The sequence below is a fragment of the Delphinapterus leucas genome, chromosome 6 (genome assembly GCF_059928025.1).
Source record: "Delphinapterus leucas isolate spDelLeu-1000000601 "Yukka" chromosome 6, BTC_Dleu_Yukka2, whole genome shotgun sequence".
NCBI lineage: Eukaryota > Metazoa > Chordata > Mammalia > Artiodactyla > Monodontidae > Delphinapterus > Delphinapterus leucas.
In genome coordinates, this window is record NC_143134.1 from 18,646,615 (window position 1) to 18,667,676 (window position 21,062).

General features: G+C 44.7%; 1 protein-coding gene across 1 annotated transcript in view; it reads left to right on the forward strand.

Annotated features, from left to right (window-relative positions):
• Window positions 1–21,062, forward strand: part of CCDC25 (coiled-coil domain containing 25) — a 103,521-nt gene that overhangs the window by 44,310 nt on the left and 38,149 nt on the right. The window contains exon 9 of the mRNA XM_089912775.1: window positions 1–21,062. This exon is cut by the window's right edge and continues 38,149 nt beyond it. Coding sequence (XP_089768901.1) covers window positions 1–96 — 96 coding nt within the window. The 3' untranslated portion in view covers window positions 97–21,062.

Genomic DNA, 21,062 nt, shown 5'->3' on the forward strand with positions numbered 1-21,062 from the left:
ACAACTGCTCGTATATCAGGGATTCAAGAGGATAAAGGAAACACACAAACCTTCCCTCACTTCAGCATGTCGACTCCTCCCTCCAAGCACCACTGAACTCTGCTGGATCTCCGGGGATTCTGAGTTGGGAAGAATGTTTAAAATATTTCCCTTTATGTGATTAGAAATTCAGAATTTAAAAGGTAGAAAAGGGCACAGGTATTTTAGGGCAGTGAAACTACTCTGGATGATACTGTGATGGTGGATACATGTCATTATACGTTTGTCCAAACTCATAGAATGTCCAACACCTAGTGAACCCAACTGCGAACTGTGGACTCTGAGTGATAATGACGCGTCATGTAGGTTCGTCAGCTGTAATGGACATACCGTTCGTGAGGGATGTTGATGGTGGGGAGGCTGTGTGCATGTGAGGGGGGCAGGGGGTACGTGGGAACTCTGTACCTTCCACTCAATTTTGCAGTGAACCTAAAACTGCTCTAAAAAATAAAGTGTACTTGAAAGAAAATATGGGTAGAGTGATAAATGTTTGCAGTTCCCCTTCTTGGAGGCTACCAGTAGTACCAGTTTTTTATTAAAGGCAGAATGTCTAGATCTGGACTCAGCTGAGCTCGGGGATTCGGCCTGCTTCTCAGCCCGGATGTACCAGCGGCTCAGCGAAGGGGGAGTATGGGGGCACTGCTCTATGCTTCTGCCTCGTGGGGCATTTAATCCAAGAGAAAATGCCCAGCCCCTTCCCAGAGTCACCCCTCGCTGGGGCTTAGGGGAAGGTCAGGAGTTCAGAAGTGGAGAGGAACGAGAGGACAAGTGGTGTCTTGGTGTCCCCATCCACGAAACAACCTCTGTCTGGACACGGAGGTACAGGACAGGTTCTCTCTCAGTAAACTCCCAAGTTCCAGTTAAAATCTGAGTGCAGTGGAGAACGAACAAAGGAAAAGAAAACTGCTTACTTTCATCTCAGTTTGTGCTTGGGGGCGGAGAGGGGGTGGGAACAGGACTGGTCTCAGGCAACTCGGGATGTCAGCACCCCAGCCCCCCTTCGGTTCTGTCTCCCGCCCCCAGCTTGCTACCTTAGCTACCCTGCATCCCAGCGCCTCTTCTTACTATGGCAGAAAGGACGGGAGAGAAGATCTAGCGTGGGTGAGGATATGCCCGTAGCATGAAGGAACGGGAGCCGTACACCATTTTCACCCTAGATTTTACCTTTAGGAGTGTGCATTTTAGGATGTAACTCAGCTCCTTTACTATGTGACTTAACGACAAGTCACTTGACCCCTCTGGGCCTCCTGTTGCCCACTGGAGAAAGGAATAGGACTAGAGGAAGGATTATAAATCCCAATGCTACGGGGGACAGGCTGGTGATGGGAATGAGGGCCCGTGAGGCGAGGTGGGCAAGCGTGTGCGCACCACGTGTGGGTAGCTCTTCTAAAGGGGGCAGCTGCCGCTGAGCTCCAGCTGCGAATTGCTCCAGGGAAATCAAGTTCCATAAGACAAGCCAATGAATAACATTCTTTGAAGGAGCTGAACTTGACAGAACAGGGGAAAAAGAAGAGCGTTTTAATTTCACCTTCCACAATGGTCTGCTTTCCCTACCCTTGGATGACATGTTGGATGAATAGGTCAGATTCCATGACTTTCTGACCGCTTCCCAGGATAGGAACAGTTACATTTTTAAATTACAGTTTCCTTTTATGTATTAAAAATTCCAGTCTTATATAGAATGGATAAACAACAAGGTCCTACTGTATATAGCACAGGGAACTATGTTCAATATCCTGTGATAAATCATGATGGAAAAGAATAGGAAAAAGAAAACATGTATGTATAACTGAGTCACTTTGCTGAACAGCAGTAATTAACACAACATTGTAATTCAACTATATTTCAATAAAAAATAAATTAAAAAAAAATTCCAGTATCATTTAAATCCAAACTTTAACCACAAATAGGATTCCAAACTTCAACCCACCTTCTGGTTCAGGTCTGATTCTTCACTCTGCCTCTTCCAGCTCTCCCTGGGCTCCCCTTGCCCCCCAGCAGCTGGCTCCTCTAGGGGTGGGGCAGAGGCTAGAAAGGTAGGTTTAAGGAGGGTTACCACTTGGTCCTCCTTTACAGAGCCAATGGGAGGAGTCCGTTGAGATAAGCACTGTTGTAATCTGGCTGTTGGTGTGTCTTGCAGGTAGAATGTGGATATACTCAACTACTTACTGCTCTCAGTTTTGAGACTTCACGAATATCTGATAGCAAATTACATTACAAATCTGGCTTTTAAGTCAAATTTCCAAATGTGTATATGGTAGCTCAAAATTATTCAGCACTGCTAGATCCAATCAGACCTGTCCATGGGCTGTCCATCGCCCATGGGCTATCAGTTTGAGGGCTCTGGGTCAGAAGAGTTCTGAGGTCTCTTCCAGTCATTGTCATCTGTGAATTTATGCTTTTCCTAGATTTAGTAAGAACCACTGAAGTCCTCCAAGCTTTTCCCCTTATAGGAAGTGTCCCTCCCCTCTAGGAATTCTGGGCGGCAGAGGCCTTCTGGAAATGTTTTATCCTGAGTAGACACCTCCAGCATTCTGAAGAAGCAGGAGATGAAGGGAAGGGCCAGAAGGTGGCAGGAGAGAACAGCATGAGTCAGCTTCCGTTCGGTTGTAGTTCCAGGTGTCCCTCTGAGCCCATATTGCATTCCTGCAGTTGGATGGGAGGTTGACACAGGACCTCAGGGACCCCTCCAGCGCCAAGAATCTTGAAGCACATCAGGAAAAGAGATGCTTCTGTTGGTGGGGGTGGGGTCCCAAAGCTCTTGGCCATTGAATTCTCAGAAATGCGGGGTAGAAGGTGCCCGGACCTTCTAAACCAATGCCATGTATCGATCTAAAAAGAAGCTGGGGGAATTCCCTGGTGGTCCAATAGTTAAGACTCCACACTTCCACAGCAGGGGACGCGGGTTCGATCCCTGTTTGAGATGCCGCATGCCACGTGGTGCAGCCAAAAAAAAAAAAAAGTTGTCAAAACATAAGGCTTATATTTGAAAACAAATCTCTCTTGTTTCAGAATCAGCCTCTCGCTTTCCTTCCCAGGCATAATGCACAAGTTGCACTGAATCATGGAATTTCATAGAACCGTAGCCCGTGGAGGTTGGAAGGGACCTGAAAGATTATTTAAACCAATTGTACTCTTCTGTGTCCTTTCCAACCACCCATAACAGAGCTCCTCCATTCTCGGCGTGAATGCATCCAGAGACGGGAAGCTCATGAATTTTTAAAGCCATTTGACTATTAGAAAATTACTTGATTGCGTCCCCCGCACCGGTAGGTGGACTCTCAACCACTGCGCCACCAGGGAAGCCCCTAAAGGGAATCTTATTGTGATTTTTTTTCTATGACTTGCCTCTTTCACTCAATATTATGTGTTTAATTAATTTTCCCTGTTAAAGATATCTTGTTAGACTTGAGTTAATTCTGGCTTTAATTATCTCCTCTAACCCTTTATAAATATTATCTACATATTTCTAAGTATTCCTTCTATATTATCATCCAAAAAATTTGGGGCAATGTTGAATGGGTAAATCTCAGGGTAGTACCTTCAGCAAACTTCTAGAAACATCCCTTCTGACTGAGATTAATGGATTATTTAGCACTCTTTGGGCACAGTCACCCAGTAACTAGTTCTCCTAGTTTTACTTTAATTCAGACGGTATTTTCCTACTTGCTCACATGATTATCAAAAAACACCTTGCTACTATATATAAAATAGATAAACAACAAGGACCTACTATATAGCACAGGGAACTATATTCTGGAAAAGAATCTAAAAAGGAATATATATATATATATATATATATATATGTATAGCTGAATCACTTTGCTGTACACCTGAAACTAACACAACATTGTAAATCAACTATATTTTAGTATTAAAACCCCCCACACAAAACCTTGCTTGAAATCCAGATAAACTATATTTATGGCATTTTCCTGATCTACCAGTCCAGCAGACTTGTCAAAATGAGGCTTAGAGAACATGTATTGGCTCCAAGTAATTGCTCTACTGTTTTTTAAAGAGCATAAAGCAGACTTTTGGTTTCCATGATTTTGTCGGAGATTGAGGGCAAGCTCACCAAGCCTATAGTTGTGGGAAATCGCCTTCGACCTTTGAAAAATCAGAACTATGTTTTCTGACCTGTTGCTTTCCATGATTTCTCAAAGTTCTCAAACAGCATTGAGAGACCCCATTCGCAAGTTTTCAATACCTGGAGTGTCCTTGATCTGGACCAGGAAGTTAGGACTTGGAGAGAATCAGAGGCAACTAATCCCCTAAAACAAGGAAGGCATTTTACTGCAGAGATGGGAAGAGGACAAAGCTCTTAAAGATTGGCTTCCAGAAAGTGGTAGGTGAAGTAATTTTAAGAAATTGGCAATAGGCGCGGTATTAAGAATTTGAGAGCGGAAGGCCAAGGTTGAGATAGTCCCTGGAGTAATGAAAAGCGTGCTATTACGGGAAAAGGGATCAGATTGCCGAAGAAGTGGCAGAGTTAGAATGATTTCGTAGTCGGTCCATTTAGCATGGAATGATAACTTTCTCCACCAGCCAACTCCCAGCCAAGGAACAGGAGAGGAGAGGGAAGACAGGACAGTCTGGGGCAGAGGGGTAAATTGAGAAGAGTTGAGGCCATTGGCAAGGGCAGCATCTAAAGGGCTGAGGGGCTCCAGCCCTCAGGGGAAGGAAATCAGATGGCATGAATGTGGAGTGGGCGGGGGAGACGGGACAGGTGATGTGACTGGGGGTCTGCGGAGAGCTGAGTGGGTTATGGTTATGACAGGAAAGGGAAGCCACCGAGCGTGAGGCCGGGAGGATGGACACAGAGTAGGGTGATGACGTGGCCTGGGGAAGGGGTGCTGCGTGCTGCTGAAGACGGACCCAGGGGTGATGTCAGGGTGGGAGCAGGCTCAGGGGGGGCATCCCCAGGCAGGCGAGCACCACGGACCAGGTCAGGGCGCCAGGCCCACATTAGGTGCCCGAGCCACTGGACTTGAAGAGGAAAGTGCCAGAAACAGATGAACTTCAAAGGAGGAGCAGGGGATGGTGATGCGTTCGTGGCCTGGAGGTCTCAGCAGGGAACGAGGCAGAGTTCCCTGCATGGCCATAGAGTGTGATGGCAGTGGGAGATGACCCCATGGGACAGGGGAGAGCCACTTTGGCTAAGGAGGAGGGTGAAGGAGGGAAAGTGTTTGAGAGTGAACGAAAATTCGCTGTGACCAAGCTGGAAGGTCGGGGCTTCGTGACAGCAGTTCCAGGAGTCAGCCTTTCAGGAGGGGGGCGGAGGCCGGTTGGTGAGTCGCAGGATGTAGCAGGGGAGCTGATGGATGGTTTTTCAAAGAGAGCTTTGTGGATAATAGAGCTGAAGGCACCAAGAGTTGGGAGGCCTGAGACTTGCCTGGTGGTCCAGTGGTTAACACTTCGCCTTCCAATACAGGGTGTGTGTGTTCGATCCCTGGTCGGGGAGCTAAGATCCCTCATGGCCGAAAAACCAAAACATAAGACAGAAACAATATTATAATAAATTCAATAAAGACTTTAAAAATGGTCCACATCAAAAAAAAAAAATCTTTAAAAAAGAGTTGGCAGGCCTCTGTGAGGGCCAGGAATGACCTTGCTGAAACCTCAAACTACCCTATGGGGTAGTTCATGAATACGATCTCCCTTTTAGAGATGTGAAGCCCAGGGTAGATGTGAACAAAAACAATGGGCGCCCTGCACCCAGGGCCTGCCTGTGTCTTTATTCAATTTCACGACCAAAGAGCACCTGCCCCAATGCGAGGAGGTCATTACCAGGGCAGGTCACCCATTCAGCACAGTTCCTGCCAGCTTTCCCAGGGCAGACGAAATGTCTAAGACCTTTAAAAGCATGGATGGGCTACCAAATTCAAATAGAAACCAGCACACAAATACATGTTCAACTACTGTCTACAAATGTAATAGTAGTCTGCCATCCTTAGGCTTAGATTTAGCATAGGAACATTTCATTTCAAACTTCTAAGTTAGCAATGCGCATTGATTATTGAGAAATTGTACTCATTTGTAAACTATTTGAGTTAATCAAAGCCGAAGAACTGCTGAATCATCCCTGAATTAAGGTTGAGCTCCAGAGTCCTGAGTATTCCTGGCAAGACACCCAGTCTCAGTGACTTTTGTCTCATCAGAGGCCACCACTAATCCCAATTGTCTTTCATCGGTCATTGCCAAAGGTCAGAACTGACCACCAAACTCCAGGGCCTTTATGAGCAATAAGCCAGCCCTATCCCCATCCGTGCTTTATTTTTTTATTTTTTAATCTCTTGCTTTATTTTTCTCCACAGCACTTACCACCATCTGCCCTGCCACACTATCTATTTTTTGTATCTGTTTCTTGGGCCCCAGCCCACATAGGCTCCATAAGGGCAAGGGTTTTTGTTAACTCTGTACCCCAATATCTAGAACAGGACCTGACTCAGAGTGGGCATGCAATGCATATTTGCTGAATGAATGACACTTCCCAAAGTGAAGTTTAAAAACAGCTTCCAAATCTTACAGCAAATCCAAATAAATATTTAATGGGTTTATGTTTAATTAAATACATTTTACTGCATTTAGGAAATTTCCTGGATGTCCAGTGGTTAGGGCTCTGCGTTTCCACTGCAGGGGTCATGAGTTCAGTCCTTGGTTGGGGAACTAAGATCCCATAAGCCACGTGGCATGGCCAAAAAAAAAATGTATTGCATTTAATGTAAGATGGGCTGGAGCTTCCAAAAAAGGTAACAGGGACTTGGATGGTTTTTAAGTGGCCTTGTTCATGAAGCTGGGAAGTACCTTAGAGGTCAGCCAGAACAGAGATATGCCCTGATTTGATTATCCAGGGCAGAGGCTGGACTGAATCAGGGTCCTAGGCCTGTACTCTTTCTGCAGCCCACCCCCACTCCCAAAGCGGGTGGAGGATGTGGTGAGTGTCTTAGAGGGCTTGCCATGAAACCAATGATGCTTAATGTGTAGGGTCACCTCACTTGCACAGACCCCCTTCCAAGGTCTGTGTCTAATTTTGCATTTGTAATGTTATGCACCTTTTCCTAAAGAGGGCCTCCTGGTAAATGGTATCAGCTTCAGGCTGCCCCAAACTGGGAGCTACCCAGTCGTAGGCACAAACAGAATGGCCTACCCTCACACCCCCTGCCACACACATCCATACATGACTGACCTGCCTCCCAGGCCCACCAGGCCCCAAACTTGGAGAACAAGACAAGATTCCCAACCAGGGCTTAGGAAGGACCTGCAACGACCTGATTGGAGAGGTTGAAAATGGGCCTGTTTTGGGGGAGAAATCCCTCCTCTTCCCAGAGGTTTGGCGGGGTGGGGGTGGGGGGGCGGTGACGACCTTTGGCCTTGCTGGAGAGATCCAGGAAGGGGCAGGACCTGACTAGGGCTGGGATTGAGACAGGAGGGAAGTGGGCAGGGCACAACCTTTAAAAGAATGACATATGAATAAACTGTTGAGAACCGAATAGGCGCAAGGTGGCGGAAGATTCGACTTCCAGTAGACCTTGAGCCTCATTATACGCTATCGTAATACATTAGCATATGCTAAGTGACACACCCAAGGGCGCTGTGACAATTCCAAGGCCTACCATTAAAGGCCAAAAAGTGGGCGGTGGCCCAATTCCTGGAAATTCCTATCCCTTCTTCAAGGTAGTTGGAATAATCCTCCCACTCATTAGCCTATGAAATTACCCAGCCCATAAAAACTAACCACCCTGGGCTTCCCTGGTGGCACAGTGGTTGAGAGTCTGCCTGCCAATGCAGGGGACACGGGTTCGGGCCCCGGTCTGGGAGGATCCCACATGCCGCGGAGCGGCTGGGCCCGTGAGCCATGGCCGCTGAGCCTGCGCGTCTGGAGCCTGTGCTCTGCAACGGGAGAGGCCACAACAGTGAGAGGCCCGCATACTGCAAAAAAAACCAACTAACCACCCCATATTTCAGGGCCTCTCTCACCTTCTAAGATGACCCACACTCTGTCTATGGGGCATATATATCTCTCTCGATAAATCTACTTCTTATCACTTTACCTCTCAGTGAATTCCTTCTGCGACAAGACGTAAAGAAACTGAGCTTCATTAAGTCCTGAGACCAGGTGTGCAGTTTCAGCTGGGAGATTGTGAGTTTGAGTCCCAGTCTGGGGTGTGCAGTTCCAGGATGGTGGGGAGAGAACAGGGTCCTGCCCAGGGTGCCTATTCCCTCCATACACACCCCACAAAAGGGTCTGGGAAGACCTGAGCCTAAAGCTCCCATGAAGGACAAGGTGGAAACCTGGGCCCGGAGAGCGTGTGCACGGCTCTGGCTCCACGCAGCTCCTGCTACTTCTCATCCTTCAGCCTCACTGGACTCTTTTGCTGCCTTGGGCAAGGCTGGAGCCTGGGCCTCCAACATCAGGACCGTCTGGCCCTTCTTGATTCTCAATTGACAGAGAGGGTTAGGTGTCCTTCCTTACCCAGCTGAAGCTCAGCCTTTGAGCACCAAGTGTCTCCTGTCACCTCCATAACCTCCCCAGCTGCTGCTCTCTCCTGGGGAAGAGCCCTGGCCCCTCCCTTCCTTTGACCTGGCCGACTCCTGCTTATCCTTGAAGACTTAGCTCAAATAGCTCCAGGAAGCCATCTTTAGGCTGAGTCACCTGCTTTTCCTCCCTATTCCCTGGTTCTTTGCAATGACCTGTATGTTTCCACTTCTCAAAGTAAATTGTAAGCAATTACTCGTTCCCAGAGAGTAAGGACTGTGTCTTTTATCTTTTATCTCCCAAGACGTTTTGATGGCAGAAATCCTAAATAAGTGAGGAGGGTTGGCTATTTAAAGGCAGCTGGGAATGGAGACAATTAGTTTGTAATTGACTACATTTGCTTCTCCAATTGCAAAGAGAAGCTACTTCACCTGCAAGAAGAAATGCACATTGTTCCATTCTGGGAGATTTTTAGGACATGGAGTTTTTGAAGACAGAAACGGGAATAAACAACAGACATTTACTAAGCACCTCCTATATATAGTGCCAGATATAGTGTTGTTTAATCCTTAAGGCCCCTTTGCTATTATGCACATTAAACAGATGAGCAAACTGAGACCTTCAGAAGTAAAGTGGTTTGCTCAGCATCACCCAGCCTAGGCCTCATCTCTGTTCTGAGAAGTATCATCATTACCCCTCCCGTCTCTCCCTGTGTGGATAGGATCAAGCTTGCTGCTGTCTCTGTCTTTAAAAACTCCACGTCCTGAAAATCTCCCAGATTTTCAAACTCCCAAAAAGTATTTGAGGGTTATGGGACAGAAGTGTTTTATACTTCTTAAATTTGGTTTATTTCTCGAGTAGTTAATACTATCGCATGGTTTGAAATAAAAATTACGTTAAAAGATCTACATTGAAAAGTCTTATCCTCTTGCCTGACTGCATCTATTCTTTCTCCCATGCCCAGCTGCCCTAGGTTACCCCTTTTATTAGTTGTTTTTTTATGGGGGGCGGTATCATTCTAGTGTTTATCTATATATCCATCTACATCTCTATACCTGTATCTGTGTCTACATCTCTATGGAGCTCTGTAATTTTATCTTGGACCACTTTCAACCTTGCAGAAAGGTTGCAACAGTACTACAGAGAACGCACATGTACCTCTTCATCTCCGTTTATTTTTTTTATCTATTTATCTTCTATCTATCTATCTGTCTGTCTATCTACCTATCTATCTTTCTATCTACCTACCTACCTATCTATCAAACCATGAATTCACACTGATACTTCAATTTCAATCCAAACTACAGGATTTATTCTTGCATTTCCCATTTTCATATTTACACCTACTTTCTCTGTCAGTGAGAAACCTGACTCCCATTACCATCGATTTATTTACTTATTTGCTCAGTCTTATGCATATAAGCAGCCACTGGGTTTTCCCTGCCATCTGCTCTAAATACCATTTTTGTGTGACTCACCATTACTGGCCATCTCAGCCAGTGTACACACACACACACGTAAATATTTTTATATCTCTTTTTAAGGAATTGGCTCATACAATTGTGAGGGTTGGTTGGCAAGTTTGAAGTCTGCAGGGCAGTCTGGCAGGCTGGAGATCCAGGCAAGAGTTGAAGTTGCAGTCTTGAGTCAGAAGGAGACAAGTTGGTAGAGGGAGTGGGGTGAGGGAGACGGTGAGACTAACTGGCCAGATGGTGTTGCTAGGAATGTAATACGTTTCCTATTGTTTGTGAGGTTTGGGCTAATTTGGGGAAAGTGTGTGTATGGAGTGAAGGTGAGGGAGCAGAAGCCTAGAATGAAATTGGTTGGGAAGCTGCTTTACTTACCATTCACCTTATCGTGCCTGTCTACTATTATCTTTTGAACCATAAAAACCAAATTATGTCATAAAGTAAATAAGACGGGCTTATCTTGTTCCCAAAGGCGATATGGAGCTCCCCCAAATCAGGATGTCAAGAAGGACAGTAAGGGGACAGAAAACAAAAAATACAAGTGACCATGAAACATATAAAGAGCTGATCAACTTTACTCATAATAGAAGAAATGCACATTTAAGCTGCACAGAGGAATCATTTCTGTTCCACAGAAAAAAAGCCAGAAGTTTGACCACATTTTTTTTTTTTTTTTTTTGCGGTACACGGGCCTCTCACTGTTGTGGCCTCTCCCGTTGCAGAGCACAGGCTCCGGACGCGCAAGACCAGCGGCCATGGCTCACGGGCCCAGCCGCTCCGCGGCATGTGGGATCCTCCCGGACCGGGGCACAAACCCATGTCCCCTGCATCAGCAGGCGGACTCTCAACCACTGCGCCACCAGGGAAGCCCTGACCACATTTTTTAATTCTAATAATTCTAGAAGACAAAGTGTAGAATATACAAAAAGGCAGATCTTATCTCAACCCCTGAGTTAGATTTTGGATCCCAGGAGACTTTGCATCAAGCACACTAGAACGTGGTGGGCTGGCTGGGAGAGGAAAACCTGCTCACTTAGTGTCCTTTCTGTGCCCTGCATGGTTTTCTGTTCCTGCGTCTCTCTGTCAGTGCTACTCTTTCTCCCCCACCTTGCTACCTTATTCATTTATCAGTATATTGATAAATATTTATTGATCACCTACTGTGTGCCAAGCACCATTTTAAGTGTTTGAGATACTCCAGTGACTAAAACTGAGAACGATCCCTGCCTGGCCTCATGAAGCTTCTAGTCAAATTGATTCTTTTCTCCTCCCTCTCTCTCTTTCTCCCTCATAAATTCTGTTTCCTCATGGTTTCTGCTTCCTCAAACTCTGGTTTATCAGGCCCCTTCACGGCCCTATGTCCTCATGAGTCTCTCAACATCCTGATGGATGTTAGTGTTATCCCTAATCTTCTACTGTTACAAATAGTGCTGCATTGAACAGCCTTGAACACGTTATCTTTTCATATTTATGCCAGTGTGTCTTTGGGATAGATCCCTAGAAATGGGGTTGCTGAGTCAAATGTTTTTACATACAGACTTACATGCTAAGTCTACAGTAAGTGATAAATATTACATGGTAGTAAAGTATCAAATGTATGTTGGTAGATATTGCCAAGTTGCTCTCCAAAGAGGTTATGTGGTTTTTGTGGCTTTTCAGTCCTCTTCTATGACCCTCTCATAACTTTTTGGACCTCTCCCCTCTATCCTCCACCCATCCTGAACTAGTCTCCTTCAGAGTGTTCTTTCTGCCAAAATTTATTACCAACTCGAATCTCTTTTCTCTCTCTAGTTATCCTGAAAATACAAAAGCAAAATGAAACCTAATATACAACTGCATTTTGAGTTGGAGGCTTAACCACACTGAGAGTAATTATTTTAAATGACCTAAACATAGTAATTTGACTGTACACCCTTAGTGGGGAATACCTTAGGATAAAAAGAACTCTAAAAGATCTTAAACTCTTTTCACCAATCATATTGTTTGCAATAGTATTGGTTTTGTTAGTCTGAAACTATTAAACATATAGTAAGGTAGAGTAAATAATCATTTTGATATGGTTAGGAATCAAGATCTTTAGCTTAAGAGAAAAAGGATAAAAATATGAAATCAAAGAAATTGAGTAAAATTATATACTTCTAAATTTGGATTGGAAGTACATGTACTCCAGAAGCTTTTCCTCTCTGTTAAAAACAAACAAACAAACAAAACGTAACTGTTCTTTCTTTCTTGTCCTCTCTTTCCTTTGTCTTCTTTTCTCTTGTTCAACAATTCATCCCTAAGGCCATGAGGTGCAGCTGAGGAAGAGGTGCACGCTTGGGGGGGATCAGGATAGGGGAGCCGTGGGGTGCAGAGGGTGTCCCTGTGGAAGAGTGAGCTGCCAGTGTGTGGTCAGAGCCAACTGGGACGAGGATGGTGCCTGTGTGGAGGAGCAGCCTGGCGCTGGGTGTTGGAGCGTGGGCAGATGGGGAGGGTGCCCATGGGGACAGTCAGTGGCTGCAGCCTGGAATGGGTGTCAGAGCCCCAGTAGGGTGGGGAGAGGGCTTGCCATAGGAGAGAAGGTGGCAGCAGCTATGGGACGCTGTGGGGAATTGGCCAAATGAGTAAACATATTATGGATAATGGGAGTGATTGCCTAACCCCCCGGAGATAGATGTTACAAATACAGAAGGAGAGAAAGCAGAATGGACCCTGTAGTGTTGGACTGGAATTGAACTCATTATTTCCCACAAATAGATATAGATATAGAGACAAATATAGATGTGTGTGTATGTGTACAAGTTTAATCTCCCCGAGCTATGTCCACTGATAGAAGTCCTGAGAATGAAGATGCCCCATAAAGCAATAAGCTGTTTTAGCATCCTGATCTTGGTTTCTAAGTATTATTCTACAATAAAGGAAACTGTTCTTTGGAGAAATGACTTATTTCACAGCTGGGACAGGCAAAGTACAAGATGAGCCTGGAATACAATGGGTACAAGTCAGAGAGACACAGAAGCTAGTCTGAAGGGGCACGTACTGGCCATATCTGGGACAATTTGAGCATCAAAGTCAACAGTGATCACAATGGATAATAACCCATGGAATAAAATAGGAAATCTAGAGTCCATATTGATATAACTATGTAAATGAAAGAATTGAAAGTTTGGCAAAGAATAGGGTATTTACATAGTTTCAAAGTACTTTTCCAAGAAATACTTAGTAATTACAAAGACGGAAAGAATTATTTTACAATGGAGAAGCCTAGCAGCTACCACCTTAATCAAGCGATCAAAATGAACATCATTTGTAATGCAACAAACTGAAGTTGTGTGTCACCTAATAAGATGCAATGAGAACCCAGCCTCACTTCCATGATGTTTTTGCCCTGAATGCACAACCTGAACCTAATCATAAGGAAGCATTAGACAAACACAAACTGTAGGACATTCCACAAAGCAGCTGCCCTATAGTTTTCAAAAATTCCAGAGGCCTGAATTTTGCGGAAAGATGGGGAACTGCTCTAGACAGAAGGAGACTAAAGAAACATGAGAGCTAAATGCAACGCGTAATTCTAAACTGGATCTTTTTGTTTAACCCTGGTAAAACAACTTGAATGTGGTATGAACACAGCATGGTAGTAAAGATCAACGTGCATTTCCTCATTTTGATGGTTGTATTGTGCATATGGAGGAAAATGTTTTTGTTTGTTGGAAATACCAACAAAAAGTATTTGAGGGTTATGGGACATTCGTGGTAACAATTTACTCTCAAAAGGTTTTTGCTGGGGGGTGGGGAGTTCTTTGTACTTCACTTGCAACTTTTTCATAAGTTTGATTTGTTTTCAAAAACTAAAACAAGATAGCACATATATAATAAATGCATATATATGTATATGTGTGTGCATATATATATATATATACATATATATATATATTTCCTAGCTCTACCCATTAAAGAGACTCAGAAGCAAAGCTCCACCAGTAGCAGTGAGTGCCTCCTGTGTGCAGATTATGAATTCTAAATACCATTTTCCACCAACAGGAATCAGAGTTCCTAAAAGAGTATTGGATTACAGATCCAAGACAGGAAATATACAAGATAAGCCAAGAACATTTTATCATTCCTGAAAGCAAGGAAACTATCAAAGATTACTGAAGTTGGGGCAGAAGAATTCAGGAACTAAGCTGGGGAGGCCCAAAATGGGACCATTTGAACACAAGTAAGAGTAAAAAGTGCAATAGATTGAAACACATCAAAATTGTTACAACCCATGAGTTCATGATAATAATAGGAATAATAAAAAGAACTCACAGATCATTTTTGGGGGATATAGTGGGGGAACCAATTCATTCTGAAAACATAAAAGGAAGGGGATCAAGAATTCCATCTGCCTTTCCTATAAGAACTATACCTCCAGGTAATCATTATTTGAGGAGAAAAAAATTCTCTCTGAAAGAATCCAGCTGGTAAGTGAAGATGCAGTATTAGAATCACGACTCTGCAAAGCCCTTATGAGCCGATGGACCTACTCATCAGTGTTCAGTCACATCACAGCAAGAGAGGCCGGGAGACATTACATATCTCCTAATGGCACAACATCACCTCCGAGGTATTCTTGCTTAAAAATCGCACCTTGTGGGCTTCCCTGGTGGCACAGTGGTTGGGAGTCCGCCTGCCGATGCAGGGGACACGGGTTCGTGCCCCGGTCCGGGAAGATCCCACATGCCGCGGAGCGGCCGGGCCCGTGAGCCATGGCCGCTGAGCCTGCGCGTCCGGAGCCTGTGCTCCGCAACGGGAGAGGCCACAACAGTGAGAGGCCCGCATACCGAAAAAAAAAAAAAAAAATCGCACCTTGCATCTATAGATCTATCAATTTATTTACAAGAAATAACTGGAGCAGAGGAATGATTTTTAAAAATATGACCAGCATAATCCATAATGTGGGAAACCCTATAGGAAAAATGACCTGGCTTCTTCAACAAAGAACGTTTACAAGGAAAAAGAAGGAGCAGGAACCTATAGATTCAAAGAGACTTAGGAGACATGTCAATCAAACGCTACAGGCACATTTGGGGGAAATTTGAACACTGACTGAATATTTGGTGATACTATGGATTTGCTTCAAAACGATCCATTTGTGGGGATGAAAGAAGTGTGGCCATGAGTCAAGTTTTTTAAAAGGTCTGGATGATCAGGTCTGAGTAGTAGTTCATTGCTCTCTACTTTTGTTATGCTTTAAATTTTCACTATAAATATTTCTAAATGTCACTAAACTCCATAGTTTCTGCCTAGGTTGTTCTGGCTCTGGTCCCTCGACTAGCCTGCCGCCTACCACATCCAAGGAGAGCAGGAGGTCCTCTGTGTCAGTAGTGTCTCCTTTAACAGAAAACCTTCCTCTCCCTCCGTCCAATGATAAACGAGCAGAAACAAGAGAAGAGGTGGATGAGGTGGGTAGTGTAGGGTCTTGAACTTAGAGCCTCCAATAGCAAACATGGGGTGGGGGATAAATTGGGAATTTGGGATTAACAGATACACGCTACTACATATAAAATAGATAGGCAACAAGGACCTACTGTACAGCACAGGGAACTATATTCAGTACCTTGTAATAACCTATAATGGAAAACAATCTGAAAAAGAATAGATATATGCAACTGAATATATATATATGTATAACGGAATCACTTTGCTATATACCTGAAACACTGTAAATCAACTATACTTCAATAAAAACAATTTAAAATAAATAAATATAGCGTTAACTGCTCCCCCCCTCCCCCTGCCAAAAAAAAAGTAAAGAGTGCTTGTGAGGCTCAAATGTCTGAAAAATTACATACGAAAGAGCCTGTATGTAGAAAATGATATGCAAATGTAAGGCGAGATTGTTTTTATTTTCAATTCCTTCTCCTAAACAGAATTTTTCTTGGCCCCATGCTATAGAAATATAGGAACAGGAGGATGGGGGAATTGTTCAGGCCTAAGAAAAGGCTCTCTTCGATTTTCTGCAACCACATACCACTGAATTTGCTGACCTGGGGATCCTGGCATCTGTGTCCTAGGGTGGAGCTGCCTGGACCAGCCCATCAACCACGGGCAGGGAGAGAGACCTGGAAGGAGGAGAGGAAGTGGGGGCAGGGGGTGGGATCTTGTCCGAGTGATGAAGTATGTGAATCAGAGTTGGCTGGAACCAGGCATCAGCACTAGGTTGGCCACGCCATTGACGCAGCTGGACTGTGTGGCTCTAGCCCTGCGCCAGCACCCCACGCCTCTAGGCACATTTTGGAGGGCATTTTAGGAAGCCGAGCAGCTGCCCACCTGACAAAAGTGCTCCACTGCTCCTCTGGGTCTGGGGAAATCCGAGGCCAGGCAGGTGAGTCTGAGCTGGCCTCCGTGGGACTCGAAGCACCCCCTGCCCCAGCACTGAATCTCAGCACTGTCCAAAGAGGTACATGGTTGGAGCTTCTTGGACCCAATGGGGTACCTTGAAGAGAAAACCGGGGTAGCATGCAGCCCAAGTGGGTGTGTGGAGGCCACAGCACCTGGGCAGGAGGCCAGGCCCTTGTCCAGTCCTGCTTCTTCCTGGCCTGGTCACTTATTCCGCTTCCCTGGGCCCCAGTTACTCTAGGTCTTGAATAGGGTCCAGAAACCTTTTGTAAAATCTTCTCAGGTGACTCTGATGATCACACAGGTTAGAAACCATGAACTCATCCAAATGGTCAATAATCTTCTGACTTTGGTTTTTGGAATCTGTTCCTGATCTTTTGCTTTTCTCTGAACTGTGTTCATTTAAAAAAAAAAAGTGTGTATATATGGATATATATATCCATCTATATATATATAGATGGATAGGAAGTGTTCACTCAAGGGGGGAAGAAAGGAAAACTGACATTTCTTGAGGAGAGAGTCTGTTCTGTGCTGGGTACTTTACCAACGTCATCTCTGTGTTGCCTGCCCAGAAGACAACTGTAGACTATAGACGTACTTTCAAGCAACTTGCCTTTCTCCCTTCTCCTGACTCTGAAATTCAAGGGCTACTCCGCTAGGGATTTCCTCACATTCTAAGAGGGGGAAATGAGAATGGGAACTCACATCTATTTTTTAGTCTTTTATTAACATTTAATTTTTTTATGCTAAAACAATGTATAAAAAGAATATCTGTATGTGTTTTTTTAAGTCCGTAATGAAAAATAGTGAGAGTTTATCTCTCGCCACATTCCAAAAATTGTCCCCCTACCCATTGCCCAGACAACCGCTTTCACCCACTTCTTTTGGTAGTTATCCCTATAATATAAAACGTATATGCTAACACTGCATTTTTGTCAATGTATCAGTTTTAGGCATAGTGTATCTACTGACTTTTCTGTTATGATAGTATGTGAAGTATTACCTTTCTCATTGCCACCTCCACCTGTTGTCTCCCCGTCCTCTCCATATGGTTGAATCACTATTTTTTTTTTAATTTTTAAAAATTGATTAATTTTATTTTTGGCTGTGTTGGGTCTTCATTGCTGTGTGCAGGCTTCTCATTGCGGTGGCTTCTCTTGTTGCAGAGCACGGGCTTTAGGCACTCGGGCTTCAGTAGTTGTGATGCATGGCTTATTTGCTCAGTGGCATGTGGGATCTGCCTGGAGTAGGGCTCAAACCCATGTCCCCTGCATTGGCAGGAGGATTCTTAACCACTGTGCCACCAGGAAAGCCCTGCCATTTTTAAATTTTATATCTGTAATCAGGGTTTACATCATTAAGACTTATATAAATATTGCTTATGACAAAAGTCAAGTGGCACACTATGAATGCATTCTCTTTCCTGTATAGTTTTTCATTTTTCCTGGAGTTATTAATTGCTCTTCTTTTTATTTGCATAATTTTCTGTACTTCTTTTGAGGAGCTTCATCATGAAATCTACAATATCATTTTTGTTTTCAAGTCTATGTTTTTTCTAGAGAGCTCCTTTTGAGAGTCCTTCATTCTTCTCCTAAGTCTGCTCTAGAGTAACCTCTGAGAATTCTCACCACTTCTCTGAGTTGCAACCCCATTTCTGGGAATCTGTGACTGTTTCTATTTGAGTTTATTATTTTGTTTTTTTGGTACCTATTCTCCCATAGTTTCCCAAGACACTGTGGATGGAACTGAATTTTCTGAATCTTTGCATGTTTGGGAAACATTTCTGTTCTGCTGTCACACTTGGCTGATCGACTAACTGGGTACAAAAACATAGGCTGAAAATAATTTGATGTCATAATTTTAAGATACATTTGCTCAGGAGAAGTCTAATGCTATTCTTATTCCTTTGTGTGTAATTTGTTCTGTCTCTAGAAGCTTTTAAGTTCTTGGCTTTATGCTTGGTGTCCTGGAATTTTAGGATCAAAGACCTAGGTATAGGTCTTTCAGAATTCTTTGTTCTAGGCTTTTGGCAGGTTCTTTTAATCCTGTGTCATGTACTCTTTAACTCTTGGAACATTTATTATATTATTTATTTGATAATTTCTTCTTCTTCATTTTCTCTCTCTTTCTGGAACTTGTTAGTCGTTGAACCTCTTGGACTGATCTCCTGATTTTCTTATCTTCTCGCTCTTATTTCTTATTCCTATGTTCTATTTTCTGGGAAATGTCCTCAGTCTTATCTTCTAACCCTTCAACTGTATGTTTTATTTTATCTGTTAATTTCCAAGAACTCTTTCGTGTTAAATGATTGTTCCTTTTTCATAGCACCTTGTTCTTGTTCCATGGCCTCTCATATTTCTGTGAACATATGAGATTAGTTGCCTGTTCATATTTAAGAATGAGGAACTACAAGAGTTGATTGGAAGCTCTGTGTTGCTTATCACTTTAAACTGACTGGGATGAGACTTTGCCATTTCTTTGGAAGACCACTCGCCCTGAATATTAGTATCTGGAAGATTTTTCCTTGGGAACTATTCAGTTTCTCTAAAGAATCCTATTTTCCTGTTGGAGAAAAGATGTGCATCAGCAGGTAAGGCAAGAGGAAGGGGCTCCCTGCCTGCCTCATAGTCAGACTTTCAACTGGTACTTCCTTTTTAGCCCTGAATCTCACCCCCACTATTTGGTGCCTGGAGCCCCCACGTCCATCACCTCTTCTGTTCTCTTTCTCCTAAGAATAAACCCTGCCTCCTGCCTAAGGAGTAAGAACCTGGAGCTAGTATTCTGAAGGTAGATAGGTTTCCTACTTACGTCCTCATTTTCCTCCCATGCCTCACCCTACCCTCCTCCCTTCCTGGTGCCTTCACATTCTGAGCCTCTTCAGGGTCTACAGCATGGATCGGCTCTTTTCTCATAGATACCATTCTCAACTCGCACATTTCTCCTTGGTGCTAAAATCGTTACCACTCCTCCCAGCATCGACGCCTCGTCTTCTCCTGCGAGACCCATTGAATCTCCAAGTTCCACTGCTTCTTCGTCTCATCACCTCTCACACTCACCTGCTCTCCCCTTCTCTGCCTTCACTTCACCTCCACAGTCAGACCCCTGTTGTCTCGTGCCTGGCTCATGGCAACATCCTTCATCTCACAGTCTCTTTAAGCTCTTGTGTATTTCTCTCCTTCAATCAGTTCTGCATCCCGTGGCCACACAAAGCTGATCATCTCTCTCCCCTCCATTGAAGTGCAGACTTAGGATAAAATCTCAACTTGAGCATGAATACTCAGCCTCCACTGCTCTCTTCAACCTCTCCCTCCTGGATCTTCTTCCCACTGCACACGCCCTCTCCAGCCATACTGAATCCCTCTGCTAAGCCATGCTCCCGCTTAATGCCAAGCCCACGCCCATGTTGCTTTTTTGCTTTTGTTTTTCTTTTCAAGAACTCCTACTTAGACCCTGCCAGTCTCAGCTTAGATGTCATTTCCTCTGGATAGGTTTTCCTGGCCCCAAGACTAGTAGCTTCTCCTCTATACATCCCTAGGGTAATGCCACTTGTCTTCATTAAGCTACCAGCTCCTCCTCCTGAGTCGTCAAGCATAGTTTGATGAATATTGCTTCCCCAGTGCCTAGCACAGTGCCTGACACATAGTAGATACTCAATAAATACTTGTCAAACAAATGAATATATGAATAAATGGTTGGATTCCCACGTTCAGATGCAGAAAGTGAGGTGGGAGAGGCCAAACGAATTATTGAAGGTCATCCAGCAGGGATCTGCACAGAGGTCCCTCTGGCTTCAAAGCCTATTGAATGATGGGCACCTCGTCCTTCAAGTGCCCTTGCTTTCCTAGTCGCAGGCCTCTGACTCAGAGATGTCAGCCTTGGCACCCCTGGGGATTAAATTTCCAGGGCCCTCTGGGGTGGTTTACTGTCAGCTGATCTCCAGCATCTCCTGCCTGGGTCTACCAAGGTCCTGCAGAGGTCCCTGCCAGCCAAGTGCCTGTGATAAAAGACAGCAGCCCCAGAGGGAGGCGGGTGGGGACCTCCGGTTCAGCTCCAGGCTCCTTGGACCTGCCCTCCTTCCCCTTCCTCTCCTCATCCCCCTCAACGCTCGTTTTCTCTGGCCCTGGTACCCGGAGAAACTCAGACTGTGAGGATTTTCATGGGGGATGCAGTGGCGCCCTCACTAACTGCTCCCTTAATGAGCAGAGGAGTGAGTTCCATTTTGGCCCAATTCAGAGGACACTGCCCTCCGGGGACCAGTCCGGGCTGAAAGTTCAGACTATTTTGCAGCTTTTGAAGCAAACATCCATTCCAAAAGCATGATGTCACCAGAGAAGGCTTGACTACCCTGTGGGGTGCTGGCAGCAAAGACACCCCTCTCCCATCTCCAGCACGTCTTCCCTCAGGGGAGAGACAAGAACACTCATTTCAAAGCAGGACTGGTGCTTCTGAGGGGAGTTGGCCCGGTGTCGTGTGTGTGTGTGTGTGTGTGTGTGTGTGTGTGTGTGTGTGTTTGTGTGTGTGTTTGTGTGTGTGTGAGAGAGAGAGAGACAGAGACAGAGAGAGAGAGAGACAGAGAGAGAGAGACCCAGAAACCAGAGATGGGAAACAAAGCCTTTGCAGGAGTTCTGAAAGGCTTTGATGAACTGTCTCTGCAGCTCTAAGCACAGCTAGTTCCGGAAGTTTCCCTCTAGTCCAGCTCAGGCTAGGGT